General features: G+C 36.5%; 2 protein-coding genes across 3 annotated transcripts; one reads left to right on the forward strand and one right to left on the reverse strand.

Annotated features, from left to right (window-relative positions):
* The first annotated feature begins 3,139 nt into the window (after positions 1-3,139).
* Positions 3,140-14,297, forward strand: LOC132634845 (uncharacterized). 2 transcript variants are annotated; one of them, XM_060350955.1, is made up of 10 exons: positions 3,145-3,459; positions 6,566-9,289; positions 9,439-9,542; positions 9,817-9,886; positions 10,842-11,636; positions 11,883-12,085; positions 12,807-12,930; positions 13,133-13,345; positions 13,547-13,731; positions 13,866-14,297. In XM_060350955.1, exons 1-9 carry the CDS (start codon positions 3,316-3,318, stop codon positions 13,688-13,690), a joined length of 4,521 nt encoding a protein of 1,506 aa, XP_060206938.1. In that variant the 5' UTR covers positions 3,145-3,315; the 3' UTR covers positions 13,691-13,731; positions 13,866-14,297. The 2 variants fall into 2 exon arrangements, with proteins under 2 accessions (XP_060206939.1, XP_060206938.1); XM_060350956.1 differs by lacking the exons at positions 12,807-12,930; positions 13,133-13,345; positions 13,547-13,731; positions 13,866-14,297 and having other exon boundaries at positions 3,140-3,459; positions 11,875-12,084.
* A 476-nt stretch (positions 14,298-14,773) lies between these two features.
* Positions 14,774-17,800, reverse strand: LOC132638066 (probable WRKY transcription factor 56). The gene is made up of 2 exons (XM_060355053.1): positions 17,230-17,800; positions 14,774-15,211 (listed from the first exon to the last, which is right to left on the reverse strand). The coding sequence occupies exons 1-2, from the start codon at positions 17,745-17,747 to the stop codon at positions 15,034-15,036; spliced, it is 696 nt and encodes a 231-aa protein (XP_060211036.1). The 5' UTR covers positions 17,748-17,800; the 3' UTR covers positions 14,774-15,033.
* Positions 17,801-18,264: the final 464 nt, after the last annotated feature.

Below are 18,264 nucleotides of genomic sequence, written 5' to 3' on the forward strand. Positions count from 1 at the left end.
CACATACATTTTGTGGCATTAATCATTTAATGTTCGCAATCATCAGTATAATTCTTTCAAATGGTACATATCACAACTGTAACCGTGCAAAAAAATTGAAATTTGAAAATCAAGAGTCATAATGCATCTACAATCCACAACTTCATCCCTAATTCCCAAAGGCCTCAACCACCTTACCGTCAATTTAAGTCCGAATATACAAAGTTTATACCTCTGTGCATTCTGAATATACTAATACTACTTGAAGAGTCAAACAATTCTCTCTGATTTTTTTTTTTCAAACATTCTATTATTATTTTTACATAAACACTTTTTCTATAGTTCCTGATTCTCAACTTTTTATTTCAAATAATAAAACCAAATTTATTCCAATATATTATACACATTGTGAATAATCTTCTCTCTCGTGCTCTTTTTTGTGCAATTCAGAACTCAGAACTCAATATATATACGTTACGAGGTGCTGAGAAGAAAACTTCGTCGAGAAGCCGAAAAGGGGTTTAAATTTAGTGTGTGTGTCATGGATTTCCTGAGATTTGGTTAAATGGCGTTCTCACCCTTCTAGATTTGAAAAGTTCAATATGGTACTAAATATTGGTTTTTCTTTTTATAAAACCTCTGGTATCTACTGACACGATTAATTCAAATTCAACGTCATGTGTGTTGCCAGAAAAACAATATGTTGTGTGTGACCTATTAAGGGGGGAAAGAGCTCCCGACATGAACTGCTCTATTCCTAGTGCTTGGATCAGAAACTTCTAATTAAGGATGGAATGATTTCATTCCGTAACAATTTTTTATACACTGCCAGATGTACATGGGGACATGAATTCACGTGCACCTATGGTTCTCTCTAGACCGTGTATAGTAAATTATATTGTTATATTTTCTCAAAAATATTTTGTTATTATTTGTTGTTTCTTTGCTTTTGTTATTTCTTGTCCTGGATTGCTTTTGTTTCCTTTCTTTGAGCCGAGGGTCTATCGGAAAAATACTTCCCAAGATAGGTGTAAGGTTTGCGTAGACTTGTAGGTGCCAGTTAGTAGTTTTAGCTAATGGGGGTGGTTGTGGGTGCTGGTTGGTGGTGGCAGTCGATTATTGTAATAGATGGCAAATTGGCAATATATAGTGATGGTTAATGATTGTGATTGTTTATAACAGTAGTGGTTAGTGGTTATTATAGTGATGGTGGTTGATTGTGAAGATTATAAATGGTTGTGATGATCTACAATAATGGCGGCTATGACTAAGTATTGTGGTTACGAGTAGTGGATGGTGATAGTTAGAGCCCGTTTGGATTGGCTTATAAGTTGCTTATAAGCTGTTTTCAGTTTTTTTTGAGTGTTTGGCTGGCCAGCTTAAAGTCATTTTGTGCTTAAAATAAGCTCAAAAAAATAATTGGGCCCATTTAACTTGACTTATCTAAAGCAGCTTATAAGCCAAAAATATAAGTTAGACTACCTCAACTTATTTTTTCTAGCTTATAAGCTGCAAACAACTTATAGGCATAAGCTCATCCAAACAAGCTCGCGGCAACCGCAACAACAACCAGCGGTCAAGTAGAGTTAAATCCTTAATGTATAACATCTTAATAATATTAAAGTTTATTTCTTCAGTTCATTATGTGGTTGTAAAATAAAAAATAAAAAAGGGCACTTAGTGATTTAGACCCGAATAATTAAGATTTATCATGTTTTACCAAACTTCTAAAATCAACTTATTTTGAAAAGTGTTTTTTAAAAAAAGACTTTTGGTGAAAACTGAAAAGTAGTTTGTGTTTAGTCAATTAATTTAAAAAACACTTTTGAGTAGCAATTAGTGTTTGACCAAACTTTTAAAAAGTGATTGTAAGTAGGGGTGTACAAAGCAAACCGACAAACCACACCAAATCGATAAACCGAGAAAAAAACCCGACTAGTGGTTTGATTTGGTGTTGAAAGAAAAAACCCGACCATAATTAGTTTTGTTTGGTTTTAGCTAAAAAAGTCAAACCGAACCAAACCGACCTGACATTACATATATTCGATTTTTAAAATATTTTATACATAAAAATATTTATTTGTAATGTAATTTGTAAATATTTCTTAAATATTTTCATAGTTTTTTGTATTTTATAATATATAATATTAAGCTTGAACTTAGAATTTTGAATGTCAATAAGTTTTATTTCCCATAAATGTTAGTAACTCAAATAAAGTTCAAATCAAAACCAACTCAACACTAATGCTAACAAAAGAAATTCAATTCTAACACTAGGAATGACAGTAATGTTGGATATCTATTCTTTAGTTTTGTATAATTGGTTTAGAGCATAAAAATACATAGCTTAATTTTTTTATTTATCATGTAATTAATACTTATTAGCCGCTTATTTTAGCATAACTTATTATTTAGATTAAAGTCATATTCTTTATGACTTATTAGTTAGCAATACTTATTTTAACCGATTTTATTATCTTTTTTGTTGAATATTTTAATACGATATCATCACCCATCTCACATTTTATGTTATTTTCTTAAGAAACACCTTAGTTATATAGTTGTATCTTACTAGGACTAAAGAAATATTTGAAGTAAAAGTCATATGTTTTGTATGAAGACTTTTTCGGAAAATATCGGAAAAACCCAAAGAAACCCGAAGTTGAAAAACCCGAATTTTATCGATTTGGTTTAGTTTATAAATTTAAAAACCCGACGCAATTGATTTGATTTGGTATTGAAAAATCCGAACCAACCCGGTCCATGTACACACCTAATTGTAAGTGTATTTTTCTCAAAAGTGCTTTTCAAAAAAAGTGCTTCCGGTGAAAAACTACATTTTTTAGTTTTTGAAAACAACTTCTGTACTCTCCAAGAGCACTTGTTTTCTTCTAAAAGCTTAGCCAAACACCTCATTTCTTTAGATAAATATTTTTGAAGAAAAATAAGTTTAGTCAAACAGGCTATAGATCTGACAAAATCACTCAATAACATATATTTAAATAATTAAGATTCAAACCTTCAGTAAGTGCTAATAAATAAGGCAAAATCCCATTTATTATGATCTTAAAAAAAAATCTTTTTTATGAGCATGTTTGATGTTAACTAAAATATTTATGCGTCAAATACTTGAGGAAAAAAAACCTTAGAACAAAAAGACCCACAACTTTTCTTGAATAGTTAGAAATGCCACCACATAGTTTTCATTTCAAACAATTGCACTCACAAGTCACAAACAGCAATAATTTTCTATGCAGAACCTTCAACACCAAAATAACCCCAAATTTTTTCAAGTGCAATTAGAATTACAGGCTTGATCCGTACCTGTATAGTCTTATGAAGTGTAAATCGATAGCGTGTATATGGTCAGGTTCACCGCCGGTCCACAAAGTCACCGCTGTTGCCGCACTCAATAATCCTCCCACTCTCTATACCGGCGCTTCAGATGGGTCCATCATCTGGTGGAATCTCTCTTCTACGGTAAAATTACTTTCTTCTCCTTTTAATTATTCTCTATTTATACTGTTAGCCAATGGTTGAAATCTAGAAATGTTGAAATCTATTGTTGAACTTTCAGTTTAATTACGAACCTACCAATATATATATATATATACACACACATATTTTGTTTACAGTTAGCTAATTGCAATCTTCCGTACAGTTTACCGACTATATCACATTTATGTTCAATTAAGAAGCAGTATTTTGTTAATTAGCTAATTGCGATCTTCTGTACGCTTTACCGACTGATATTACATACTGTAGCCAATGGTTCATATCTAGTAATATTGAAATCTATTGCTCACATTTCAGTTCAGTTACGACGTCGTATATGTTGTTGGCTAATTGCGATCTTCTTTACGCTTCACCGACTGATATCACATTTGTTCAATTACGAAGCAGTATTTTGTTCTTAAGCTTATTGTGATCTTCCTTATGCTTTACCGACTGATATCACATTTCTGTTCAATTACGACGTTGTCATTGTTGTTAGCTAATTGCGATCTTCTTACGGTTTACTGACTGATATCACATTTCTGTTCAATTAGGAAGAAGTATTTTGTTATTTAGCTAATTGTGATGTTCTCTATGCTACAATTGTTGCTAGTCATTACTTTACCTCAGTGTAGTTGTGTCATTTTGCTGAAATCTATTGCTCATGTTTCAGTTCAATCACGACGTCGTACATGTTCTTAGCTAATGCGATCTTCTTTACGCTTTATCAACTGACATGACATTTCTGTTCAATTACGAAGCAGGATTTTGTTCTTTAGCTAATTTGTGATGTTCTCTATGCTACAGCTGTTGCTAGTTATCACTTTATCTCAATGTAGTTGTGTCGTTTTGCTGAAATCTAGCAATGTTGAAATCTATTTCTCATATTTCAGTTCAATTACGATGTCGTATATGTTGTTAGCTAATTGGGATCTTCTGTCAGCTTTATCGATTGATATCACATTTCTGTTCAATTACGTAGCAGTAATTTGTTTATTAGCTAAGTGTGATCTTCTCTACCCTACAATTGTTGCTAGTCATCACTTTATCTCAATGGAGTTGTGTCATTTTGCTGAAATCTATTGCTCAAGTTTCGGTTCAATTACGACGTCGTACATGTTGTCAGCTAATTGTGATCTTCTTTATGCTTTACTGACTGATATCACATTTCTGTTCAAGTAGGATGCAGTATTTTGTTATTTAGCTTATTTGTGATCTTTCCTATACTGCAATTGGTGATAGTTATCACTTCTATCTCAATATAGTTGTGTCATTTTGCTTATTTAAGTTAAAAGAAGAGATCTATAATTGATATTTTTTAGCATAGTCTTTCTGAACAGTGCAACTTAGATATTTGATTTGTCCGAGGTGGATTTGAACTTTGTTGGTTCGAAATGCTACTTAATCCACCGACCATTTGAATTACTGGGTTCTGAAATTTAATACTTATACATATTTACTAGATTTCCTTAACATATATACAGGTTTTGAGTCCAAGCTACTGCTTTCAGCTAAGCCCATAGCCTATACTGTACATTTGCCCACGTTTTATCATAAAATGAATTAATCAAGGTCCAACATAGCTTTCTGATTTTTACCCTATTCTCTTTTAACATTGTTTCTTAGCCCGTTTCTATTTGCCTTGGTAATCGATGGATTGACACGACAAATTCAAGGTGAGGTGCCATGGTGTATGTTGTTCGCGGATGACATAGTCTTGATTGACGAGACTCGTAGTGGAGTTAATGCTAAGCTAGAGGGTTGCCGGCAGACGTTGGAGTCTAAAGGATTCAAGTTGAGTAGGACCAAGACAGAGTACATGGAGTGCAGGTTCAGTGGCGTACCAAATGAGACTGACGTGGAAGTAAGGCTTAGTACCCAGGTCGTCCAAAAGAAAGAAAGTTTCAAGTACCTTGGGTCTATTATACAAGGAAATGGGGATATCGATGATGATGTCACTCATCGTATTGGTGCAGGGTGGATGAAATGGAGGCTCGCTTCTGGTGTGTTGTGTGACAAGAAAGTGCCACCAAAACTTAAGGGCAAGTTCTACAAAGTGGTGGTTAGACCGACTTTGTTGTACGGGGCAGAATGTTGGCCAGTCAAGAACTCTCATGTGCAGAAGATGAAAGTCGCGGAAATGAGAATGTTGCGGTGGATGTGTGGGCACACTAGGAGAGATAGGATTAGTAATGGAGACATCTGGGACAAGGTGAGAGTGGCATCGGTAGAGGACAAGATGCGGGAAGCGAGGCAGAGATGGTTTGGGCATGTTAAGAGGAGAGACAGAGATGCCTTAGTGCGGAGGTGTGAGAGGTTGACTATGGACGGTTTCAGGAGAGGTAGAGGTAGGCCAAAGAAGTATTGGGGAGAGGTGATTAGACAGGACATGGCGCAGTTTCAGCTTACCGAGGATATGACCTTAGATAGGAGGTTGTGGAGGACTCAGATTAGGATAGAAGGCTAGTAGGTAGTCTCACTTACTCTTTTGCACTAGTGGTCGTAGTTTTGCTCTATCGTTTATTGCCTTTTGATTTCTGCTTATATTTGTTGGGTCTTGTCTTTCCAGATTGTTTTATCATGACTTCTTCGCTCTTGTTATTTCTTATTTTCGCATTACTCTGATATGCTTGTTTGTATCTGACTCTTTTGTCTTGTTTTCTCTTGAGCCGAGGGTCTTTCGGAAACAGTCTCCCTACCTCCCAAGGTGGGGGTAAGGTCTGCGTACTCTTTACCCTCCCCAGCCCTCACATTGTGGGATTTCACTGGGTATGTTGTTGTTGTTGTTGTTGTTGTCTCTTTTAACATTGTTCGATATAGTATGATTCTTGCAACTCATGATATCTTAATTATTAAAAAAAGTGAAGCAATTTATGTCTGATTGAACTCATACATGAAAAGAGATGAGCGAAATTGGATGGAGGGAGCAAATCATTGTGATAATTTGCGTGAAATTGGCTCTTTTTTTTTTTTGGTCGAACAAGGTAATAGTAAAGTAACGTTCGATCTTTGATTCTTTTCTTAGTTGTGGTATTTGTTAAGGTTCAAGTTTATGAGCTCTTCTGTTTTTTTTTTTTTTTTTTGGTCTCAGGAAATCACACCGGTTGCCATGCTTTGTGGCCATGTTGCTCCGATAGCTGATCTAGAGATATGTGTTCCTACTACAGTTTTGGGAGATGGGAAATTAGATGATTCAAACAATGCGGTATCAGCTTCTAACTCATCTAACTGTGGTGCATTATTAAGTGCATGCACTGATGGTGTGTTGTGCATTTGGAGCAGAGCCAGTGGACAATGCAGACGTAGAAGGAAAATGCCTCCCTGGGTAGGGACGCCATACTTAATTCGACCATTTCCCGAAAATCGTAGATATGTATGTATAGCTTGTTGTTCTTTTGATCATGTTCATTTATCCGATCACCACTCGCCTAGTTCTGCTGAGAAGGGTGAAGCATTTGCAGATAGAGACTCACAGCATGCAAAACCGGTAAAGTGCACAGTCGTTATTGTTGATACGTATACTCTTGCTATCGTCCAAACAGTTTTTCATGGGAGCTTATCCATTGGGCCTTTGAAATCTGTGGCTGTAATTTCGTCCTTTGGGGATGTATTGACTGAGTCAGTGATGATGGTTGATTCTTTTGGTAAATCACAATGTATACCAATATTAAAGGAGTGTGATTCAAGCACAGAAAACATGACCGCCAAGAGCAACTTCTTTGATGCGGGCAAAATGAATTGGGTAAATGGGTCAAAGGACAGGGGACCTCTGGTGGCATTTGCAAATCGTGGGCCGGTTTTAGCTTTTGTATATGGTACATGCTGCATATTTAGTCTATTAGAGGATAGGAGTTCTGTGGGAGAGATATCTTTCTCAGATGATCTGCTCTCTATCGAAGGAAAGTCACATGCCACTGGTGGCATGTTTGTTGGACATGGTAACAATCTGCTTGATTCTGAAGATTCAGATGCCACATTCATTGAAAAATTTGCTGTATGGAATAGTGAAGGAGCGGCCATAGTATACAGGCTATGTTACTCAAGTAATATCTTCAAATATGAACCTTTTGCTGCTATCCCAATCATTTCTCAGGAGTCTAGCATGAGCTTATCTATCTCTTTCGTGCAAGTGAACAACTGTCTTTTACGTGTCGAATCAATTTCCTTTCCTATCAATGAATTATCGATTTGGAAACCTCGTGTGACATGTTGGGTACTGCCTAAGCTGCGTGACAAAAACGAGATAAATTGTCAAGAGTGCAGACTTTCTGGTGCAGGTAGAATATTTGATGATTGGACTCATAACCAGAATGCCCCTGAAAATGAGATTCTTAGGCAGGTTGTTGAAATAGACACAACAGGTGGGAAGGACGAAATAACTTCCTCGCAAGATGCAGCTTCTTGTTCCAAAGCTATTGATGAAAGGGTTTTAAATATCCACAAAAATGGAACTTATGAAAGAAAAGAGCTAGTGTCTTCTTCAATGGTTATTTCTGAAGAGTATGTACCTTTGGCTATTGTATATGGGTTCTATAACGGTGATATAAAAGTTGTTCGATTTGATATGTTCTTTGAAGGATTGGATTTTCATGGTCAAAATTCATATCCCGATACAAAAGCACATGCCACTCAACATTATCTCTTGGGGCATACAGGAGCTGTACTGTGTTTGGCTGCACAACGAGTTCTGATTAGATGCCAAGGAGGTAGCTACAGTTATGTTCTACTCTCAGGAAGTATGGACTGTACTATTCGTGTGTGGGATCTTGACTCCAGCAGTCCCATGGTTGTAATGCATCAACATGTTGCTCCAGTTCGCCAAATAATTCTTCCACCATCTCAAACAGAACGGCCATGGAGTAATTGCTTCCTATCTGTTGGGGAAGACTCATCTGTTGCCCTTTCTTCACTTGATACCATGCGTGTAGAGCGAATGTTCCCTGGCCACCCATATTATCCCGCAAAAGTTGTGTGGGATAGTAGAAGAGGCTACATAGCATGTCTCTGCCCAAACCAAACAGGAACATCTGATGCAGATGTTTTGTACATTTGGGATGTAAAATCAGGTGCTCGTGAGCGGGTCCTTCGTGGAGCTGCTGCTGTCTCAATGTTTGAACATTTCTGCACAGGAATTGACAGAGATCTCCCTGGTGGCAGTATGATAAGTGGAAATACTTCAGCTTCTTCATTGCTTTTTCCTGTTACTGATGAAACCAAGTCTCCACCACCTCAGTCACAAACTCGGGGAAAGGGGATTTCTTCATCAAATATATCCGTTAGTACAAGCATGTCTGGAAGTACTGCAGGATCTAATCGATCTGCATTGCCTTCCTTGCAAATCAGAAAACAACCTGTTAAAGGCTCTTGTCCTTTTCCTGGAGTTGTCGCTCTGTCTTTTGATCTCACATCTTTGATGTCTCTTTGTCAGAGAGATGATTACTATAAAACAGAGAGTTCCAATCTGAATAAAAGCCAAGTGAAAGAAATAAGGGCTGAGTCTCCCATTAAGAGGACTAATTTCAGTGATCAGGAAACTGGCATCCCTAGTTCCAGCGATCAGAGCATCAATGATAAATCTGATGGTGCTTCCATTCAAGCTGCAAGAGATCCTGAATGGATGTTCTTGCTTGAACAATGCCTGCTTCAGTTCAGCTTGTCTATTTTGCACATGTGGAATGTGGACCCTGAACTTGATAAATTGCTAGTAACTGAAATGAAGCTAAAAAGACCACAGAATCTTCTCGTAGCTTCTGGTCTCTTGGGGGATCGGGGGTCGCTGACTCTGACATTTCCTGATTACACTTCAACTCTGCAGGTACTTTGAGTGTTTTGCTAGCTTTAGATTGAGACCAATTTCACTCTCCCGTTCCCCCCCCCCCCCCCCCCCCCCCCCAAAAAAAAAAAAAAAAAAAAAAAAGACTTCTCCTCACTTCTTTGCCTCTAAGAGATTAAATTGACATACAGCTTTGGAAATCATCATCAGAGTACTGTGCAATGAGATCTCTAACGATGGTGTCCCTAGCCCAACATATGATTAGCTTGTCACATTCCTTCCAGGCAGTCAGCAGGTATGAGATTGTTGTGGCATTCTTTCTGGCTACTATATGTTATGACTTAAATCAAGAAAAAGTAATGACTCTCACATCTGCAGCTTTTCTTGCTATTTCTTGTGTCCTACTGGGTTTTGAGCAACATCTTTTAGAGAAATGTTGTGTCAAAGTCGACCCACTGTCTTTGTCTGCATTACATAGATGTAGTGTCATCTGGCATTTCATTGTAGAAGACTCATGTGTCACCGAAGTCTTATAACACTACTGTTGTAGTGATATTTGTCTTTTCCAGTTCTTTGTCAGCATTTTACATGCGGAGCTTTGCCGAGAAAGTTTCTGATATAAAGCCTCCCCTGCTTCAGGTAACAAATCATCTGAATAGTTCTTTTTTCCTTTTTTGGGGTGCGGGTGGTGGGTTAAAATTCCCGCTGAACTCTATTTTGGATGTGGATATAATCAAAGTTCTTTTTCCCTTCTTGAGGGCCATGCGAAGGATCATAAATAATTACCGTGAGTTAGGGTCTTGTTTTCGCATATCTGATCCCCTTCCATGAGAAGCAAGAGAGATGCCGTCAGACTCCTTTTTTTATAATGCTTTCTTCTGCACCACTCATTTCTATACTCCATTTGAATTTTCTTCCATGCTGTGAGCAACCCATAACCATAGTGTCAACGAAGTCCATCTGAAGGTGTGCCTGGGTTATGATTCATGTTCCTTTTGAATTTTCCCCAGTACTAGAAAGCAAAAATATTGGGAAGCCTGTCTCTGCTTTGCTTTTCTATTTGCAAGGTTCTTAATTCAAGGCTAAGGACTGATACAAAATATATTTCTTGGTTGTAAGCAACTCCTCCTTCAGCAATGTAGTGCTCCTACATGTGCTATTATACCATGCATCAGTAGATCAGTGCCTTGAGTAGGTTTTTTGACTCGGATGTGATACTGCATACTAGTATAAACCCTCCAAAACTCTTCCAGTTAGCCCCCGCAAAGAAAGGCAAAAAGAAAAGGAAAATAAAGGTTCCTTGCCTAGGTTACATGACTGGCTGAGGTGATCGCTTTTGTGCCTTGATGACTAGTCTGGGAACTGGTCGAGTACATTTTCACTAAAACTCGAGCCACAGGGGCGGCGTTCTTTTCTCTCTCTCTCTCTCTTTTTTTTGTTTTTTTGTTTTTGTTTTTGATAAGGGAAAGCTTACTGGTGGTGTTCTTTTCTTTGTTGCAACAGTTTGATACATTGGTTCTTTGGGATGTCTTGTGTTTAACTAACCAATCTCGGCAAAACTATTTGTTAATGGTTTGAAATCTCTGTTTTGAAGCTTTTGGTGAGCTTTTGGCAAGACGAGGATGAGCATGTTAAGATGGCGGCACGTTCATTATTTCATTGTGCTGCTTCACGAGCCATTCCGCTTCCACTACGCAGGGATAATCTAAGAGATAATGAGAATGGAGCATCACCAATTAGAAACTATGATTCAGTCCCAGCGCAAGAACCCACCACCTGCTTGAGGGATGACAGACAAATTGTCACTGAAGGGAACTCTGAGGATGAAGAGTCTGAAATAAGATCATGGCTAGAATCATTTGAAATGCAAGATTGGATTTCATGTGTTGGGGGCACGAGCCAAGATGCAATGACATCTCATATAATTGTTGCTGCTGCGTTGTCTGTTTGGTATCCCAGCCTTGTGAAACCAAATCTTGTTGGCTTGACTGTTAATCCATTGGTGAAATTGGTTATGGCGATGAATGAGAAATACAGCTCCACTGCCGCAGAAATTCTGGCAGAAGGCATGGAAAGCACATGGAAGTCATGCATTGGTTCTGAAATACCGCGCCTTATTGGGGACATATTCTTCCAAATTGAGTGTGTCACTGGTGCATCCGCTAATACACCTGCCAAGAATCCATTTACATCTGTTAGAATTCGTGATACTTTGGTTGGAATTCTTCTCCCTAGTTTAGCAATGGCGGATGTCTTGGGCTTTCTGAATGTTATAGAAAGCCAGATCTGGTCCACTGCCTCTGATTCGCCTGTTCATGTAGTAGCCCTCATGACTATAGTTAGGGTTGCACGTGGTTCTCCGAGAAACTTAGTTCAATATCTTGATAAGGTTTGTTAAGATACTTCTTCTTTATTGCTAAATTGAGTGGATCTTGAAGAATTAGCTATGTGCACATCGAAAGTAGTAAACAGAAAATGGTTTGCAGACAAATGTTATATTTTTTTTTTTTTTCCTTTCTCTTTTCTGTTGATAAGCGAATTTTATATATACCATGTAATAACAAGACAACTGTGCTTTTAGCGCTGAAACTTTTTTAAAAAATTTAGCATGTCTGACACCTAGATAGATTTGCAGGTGGTTACTTTCATTTTACGGACAATAGATCCTGGTAACTTAGCCATGCGAAAAACTTGCTTGCAAAGTTCAATGGCGGCATTGAAGGATTTTGCACGCATATTCCCTATGGTGGCACTAAATGATCCAGTGACACGATTAGCTATTGGAGATGCGATTGGAGAGATTAACAGTCCAAGCATTCGGGTGTATGACATGCAAAGGTTAGTTAACAGTACAACTGAATATTATGGTAGCCATACGAGGAGCTTCTTTTCCTCTTTACTCTAGTTATTTTTGGTAACAAACATTCTGGAACACAGAACTAGAAACTTCATTTAGAACCAGTATATGGTATAAACTAAATAATTTGTATATCTTTTTTTCTTTTGAGTATCCTTGGTTGTCAATATTAAGCATACTATTTAGTGTAGCATATTGTAGAGTCTTCTTTTCTCATGAACGATAGATTTGTAAACCTTTCTTTTTTGAGATAAGTAGCTATAGCTTCGTGCTTAATCGATTTCCTTCTATAATCTATGTTCTTTTTAAGAACTTCAAGGGTTTGCTATGTCCAATCCCAGTTTAAAGCTTTTCTTTGGTTTCTCTCTAACAAAGCACGTGAGGCACGGGTTAGGGGCACATCACAGGTTTGAACTCTGCTGCAGACAAAAAACCTGCTATTTACGTGGAGCAGGGTAGAGGGCAGCGGGCCCATTACCTACTGAGTTTTGAACCGTGGCGCCACTGGCCATTGGGGATTTCTCTGGTAAAAAAATGGTTTTAACATGGACTGAAGTAAAATCCCCTCCTTGTCTACTTCTGACCGTGTCAAAATCCGTGTTTGGGGACCTGATTTCTATGATTGAGAGCACCTAGGTAATGTGAGATCTGTTATTCATCTAAATGCTTGTAATACTGATTCTGTTTTGAACCCCAATGCAGCATCACAAAAATAAAAGTCTTAGATGCAAGTGGACCTCCAGGATTTCCCAGTTTGCTTGGAGGAGCTTCAGGGATGACTGTGACTACTGCAATATCAGCTCTTAGCTTTTCACCGGATGGAGAGGTATCATACAAGATGAACTGTTTCACATGATCTTCCTCTTAAAGCTCATTTTTGGAAAGTTGCCGATGTTATTTTGCAAGTTTTGTTGCATGCATGGGTTTGTTATCCATTTGATTTGGCACAATGATGCTCTACCACCTTCTTTGAGAGATTGTGTCCACTGTCTATCCAAAATTTTCATACAATGTTGTTTTACTTGTAGGGGCTAGTTGCTTTTTCTGAGACGGGGTTGATGATAAGATGGTGGTCCTACTCCTTGGGATCTGTGTGGTGGGAGAAACTTAACAAGAATCTAGTTCCTGTCCAGTGCACTAAACTGATTTTTGTTCCACCTTGGGAGGGATTCTCGCCTAATGCTAATAGGTCAAGCATAATGGCAAGTGTATTCTCTAAAGATGGAGATGCTAACTCGCAGGTATGCAATTCTGATGCAATTCTTATGACTAGACATTAGTTCTTATATTGAATAAGCATTGTTATGCTGCTATCGTATAGATTCTTACGACTCCAATGATGACTGTGCAAGACAGATTTGGTTTTGGACTTCTGTCAAATTCCAAAAATATATCTGGTACTCCATTATCCTGCCTTACTTGTTGATCATCATTCATTGCAGGGGAACTCCAATGCATCGAATGAAATGGACAGATTTAAACAGCTTCTTCATAATATTGATCTTTCTTATCGAATAGAATGGGTTGGTCAACGAAAAATAAAACTCACCCAACATGGCCGTGATTTAGGCACTTACCAGCTATGAGAGCCCTGTGCTATACTAAAATTCCAACTCATTTTGAGAAGGTAAAGCTCCGACTCTTCAGTTCTCTTGGTAGTTTTGGACCGGTTGTTAGCTTGAGCTGCACATATGCCTTGCTCTCAAGTTGATGTTTCACCAACATGAACAGTTTCAAACTTTTTGAACTGCATTTACGCAGAGAGGAAATTCTGTTCAAAGCAGCCAGACCAGTAGATGAGTGCATGTAGACAGTACATTTGGTCGGTTTAGTGGTGGTAATTATAACCTCTAATGACATGAATGTCGAGTTTCCAACAATTTTTTCCTTCTCCCCCACTTTTATCTTCAGTTTAGTTTTTAGGGGGTGAGGTTGGCAGCATTGGGGTGGAGTGGGATATTGACTTGCATGTCTTGTACAAGTATTTGAGTTCGAAAATGTGGGGAAGTTTTTACCTCTATATTAGTACAGATGTAAATCAATAGCTCTGAAGTGGATAGTTATTGTATATTTCCATTGATTGATCTTCTTGGTTCTCGGTGAGCTTTCCTTTCGGGCACATCTACACGAAATAAACAAGTTTACAAACTTGGAGACCAAGTTCATCTATCACAGGATTTATGTTCTTGAACATATGCTCTCTCTCAGTTGATTGGTGCCCTTTGTTTATTCACGATTTCTTCTAGAACAGCTAATTGTTTTGAATGTGTCAAATTTGTGAACCAAAAAGTTACTTCCGTTTTGTTGCCTCAGAATTTTAAGATGCATGACAAAAAGTTGAAATGCATGCACGAGGAGGAGAAACACTTCTCAAAGATAATTTAGAATTCTTATAAACTTTTTTTGATAACCCTGGTGTCTGTGCTAATTTGTGCGCACTTGACTAATTTCACGGGGTATTTGCTATCTCCCACCAACACAGCTATCGGTTTAACTCTATCTACCAAGGTTTAGTTAAATGAGAAGAAATCACCTAGTGTGTTTTGTCGGAATTGAACTTGAGACCTAATTGGGAAAGACGTTCAATGAAATGATGTTGTATGCAAAGTAACAAGAAAATTTAAATAGGATAAACTACTAGTACCTTAGAAAAATAGAATCTCGGTAAAAAGGAGCATATAGTCAATTAAACACAAACAAATTTACCAGAAATTTTCTTGGTTCATATAAAGGCTTAACGTGGTAACATTAGAAACGATCCCTTCTTCTTGACTGTATGGTATCGTAATTTACATTTCTATTAACAGAATTGTACATTTGACTTGCTACGTATGGTCATCAGCACAATGAAACACAAACATATGTTACGTTACTTTTCAATTTGAGACATTTAGATAATATCCCATTTACTATAATTAGTAGAACATATTTAGAATCTAGAGAGAAACTGAAGTTGTTTTAGAAGTGGACTTAATGTCTCCATTAGCTTCTCACAAGGGTGATTGTGAATGCCTTCATAAGTTGTCACCACAATGCTTGTATCCTTTGAAAGTCTTTGAATTTGTTTTTTCACATTGCATGTATGGTGTGTACATCGATAGTAACTCCTGTTGCCAAAAAAAAAAGGAGTAGCGAACATTTTCACTAAAAGGAAATAATGTTATATCAAGAGATGCTGTTGAATTCAAAGTATGAGAATTAATTATATATTTATATCTAACACTTTCTTCTTGACGTAGTACTTATGGCATGATCACTATGAACAATTGGCCAAATTTGCAACAACTTATAAAGCTCATTCTCATGAGAAGGTGAACAACCTAATTCGTCGAAATAAACAATGCAAACATGGCTAGAGAGAAACTGAGTTTTTTTTTTTTTTTTGGTGTGTGGGTGGGTGGGTGGGGGGGGGGGTGTTAAAGTAACATCATATTAAAAATTAAATAGTCATTACAAATAGTAGTGCTCCGAAGAGCGAACAAATTTTCAAAGCAAGCCAAAATGTTACGAGTACCAGCTAAAACGTTTCGAATATATATATATATATATATATATATATATTCGATTGTTTACCCAAAAAAAAAAAAAATGGCACTACAAGAAAGAAAGAAGACATTTGCCAACATTTTTTTTTTGCCATAGTATGGACTATTGTTGCAAAAAGTATTTTTGACTACATCTTTTTTGATGTTGCATGAACTATTCCCATCGGTTATTATTGCAACGACGTGCAACAACTTTTTTGTTGTTACCAAAAATATTTTTTGCAACAATAGTCAATACAATGACAACAAAATTAAATTGTTTGACAACAAAAAAAAAAGTTCATTTTTAAAAGTTTCATCATATATGCAACAATAAAACTAAGTTGTTGCCAAATATTGCCAACAATATTAGCCAAAGAGTTGTTGCTATTTCTATACTTTCTTGTAGTGCTATTCGATTGTAATAAATATTTTTGTGATTCAAACTCGTTTTTGAAACAATGAAGCAAAAAGAAAGGATCCAGGACGTATTGAATTCGATCTTAGACGGTTGAAATACGAAAAGAAAGGCGGATTATAGGAATAACACGTCTAATATTAAAGATGGCACCATAATAGAATGAATAGGTCATTGTCTAATTAACATGTTCTAAATTGTCAATGATTTTTAAAATGTTTGTTCAACTAGAAAAGTTTAAGAAATATTCAACAGCGAGACTTAAAACCATTAATCGTTTACTTCAAAAGATTATTTGCAAAACGAAATTGCATTTCCATAATATCGAGACTCATATATATGGCTTTTCTAGGATCATCTGTCAAGAGGAAAAGATAAAGATAGTTGAAAAAAGAGAAGATACTCTTGCATGTTTTACTTCCTTGGGAAAATATAACCTAATCAATTCACTTTCCTTTGTTTTGCATGATGTGTTTTATGTTCCTACGATGTATCAAAACTCATGAGTAATTCCAAAATATATAACAGCGAAAACTAAAAACTACCAAAAAAATGTCATGAGTTTTGCATAACGGTATTAGAATTTTGACCTAAGCGCATAAAAAGTTGGATATAACTTCTGAAATAACATCTTAATTAAAGAGTTATCTACAAAGCTTGGAGGTTGTACATTTATCATATACATTATGATTATTATATAATCTGTATTTCACATAATGCATGAAATAACCAGAAAAGAGTATGTAAATCATTACGGCGTAACTCAGGGCATATAATGGTTATGCTTCAAATACTATAGTTTTCAAAGAATAAACATAAAATGTACAAGCAGTTTATAAGAAAATATTTTACACACTTTACTATTTCATTTATTGTTTTTCTCTTTCGCATTTTAGATCTTTGATATTTTAACCCCAATTAAGACTTACTTCAAACTTGAATATAAGTTATTACCACTTTATTAGTTACGCTTTCAGTTTGTAAACTAATTCAAATCGGTTGTATAAATCATTTGTATCATTTCTTCACTCTTCAATATTCAGATGTTTTATCATAATTCATAACTCGATTATTTATACGCTGATCATTGTCACCACTCTAGCTATATCGGTATGTACACATATATACATCTACTTTTGTTTTTTTTTTTTTAAAAAAACACCATGCATGAATGGATACTTACCTTGGATGTGTGCTATTTTTGACAGCTTTTTGACCATATTTTCTCCACTTATATCCATCATCAAGAATATCCTCAGTGCTCCTTGTATGAAATGCAATCCTAGGTGGTACATATTTCCTCTTCCTAAATTTCCCTTTGTCTCTATTTAACCCACCATGTTGTTCTTGTAATTGTTGTCTAAATAGCCCACCATGTTGTCCTTGTAATTGTTGTTGCTGTTCACCAGCTTCCATCATAATATTCCTAGGATTTATCGACACGTTTGACATAGTTGCATTTTGCTCATGATGAGTCCCATTATTAGTAATAATTGAAGAGCCCGATAAAAGCCCTGCCCAATCAATATTATCACAACCAACTTGAGAGTTATAATTATTTTGCATTGGCAATTGATTAGGTTGTTCCATGAAGAAGTTGGCCGGAGATAGATCGTTTGAGAGTAATATTGGCGGTGGAAGAGGCGGAGGTGGTGGCGGCTCTTCGCCGGCGTTCATTGATGACGTTGTGTTATACTGCATTTGAGAGTAAAAAAAAAATGATGGTGTCGATCAAGATTGCAAGAATGTTACAAAAAAATTATGTTTGAAATTTATAGATGAAGTTAGGTGATAGCCGTTGGACAGTTTTATATATGCTGTGAGAGAGATGGTTCTTAGGGTTAAGAGAATAGTGAGATCTTGGCTTGTGCCCTTTGATAAAAGCCAACTACATTTTACCTAATAAATCTGTTCAACTGCCTTATTAGAAATGGTAGACGTGCCCAAAAAAAATGTTATTACCACCAAAACACGTCGTGTAATTATAACATGTTATTGCTTTTTTTTGTTTTATTAACTTTCAGCCTTTTTCTTGGTTAAGTACTGTAAAGCATGTATGCATGGGTTAGGTAGGAAGCTTAAGAGGTGAATGAAAACGTTGTACTTGAAAATATATTTAAATTTATACATCCAAATTGTATCTCGCTGTAGTTTTGGATGGTTAATACAGGAGTTAGTAGTATCATAGATGAGAGCTCAACTTTTACTTTATTTGCAT

This window comes from Lycium barbarum, chromosome 4 (assembly GCF_019175385.1).
Source record: "Lycium barbarum isolate Lr01 chromosome 4, ASM1917538v2, whole genome shotgun sequence".
NCBI lineage: Eukaryota > Viridiplantae > Streptophyta > Magnoliopsida > Solanales > Solanaceae > Lycium > Lycium barbarum.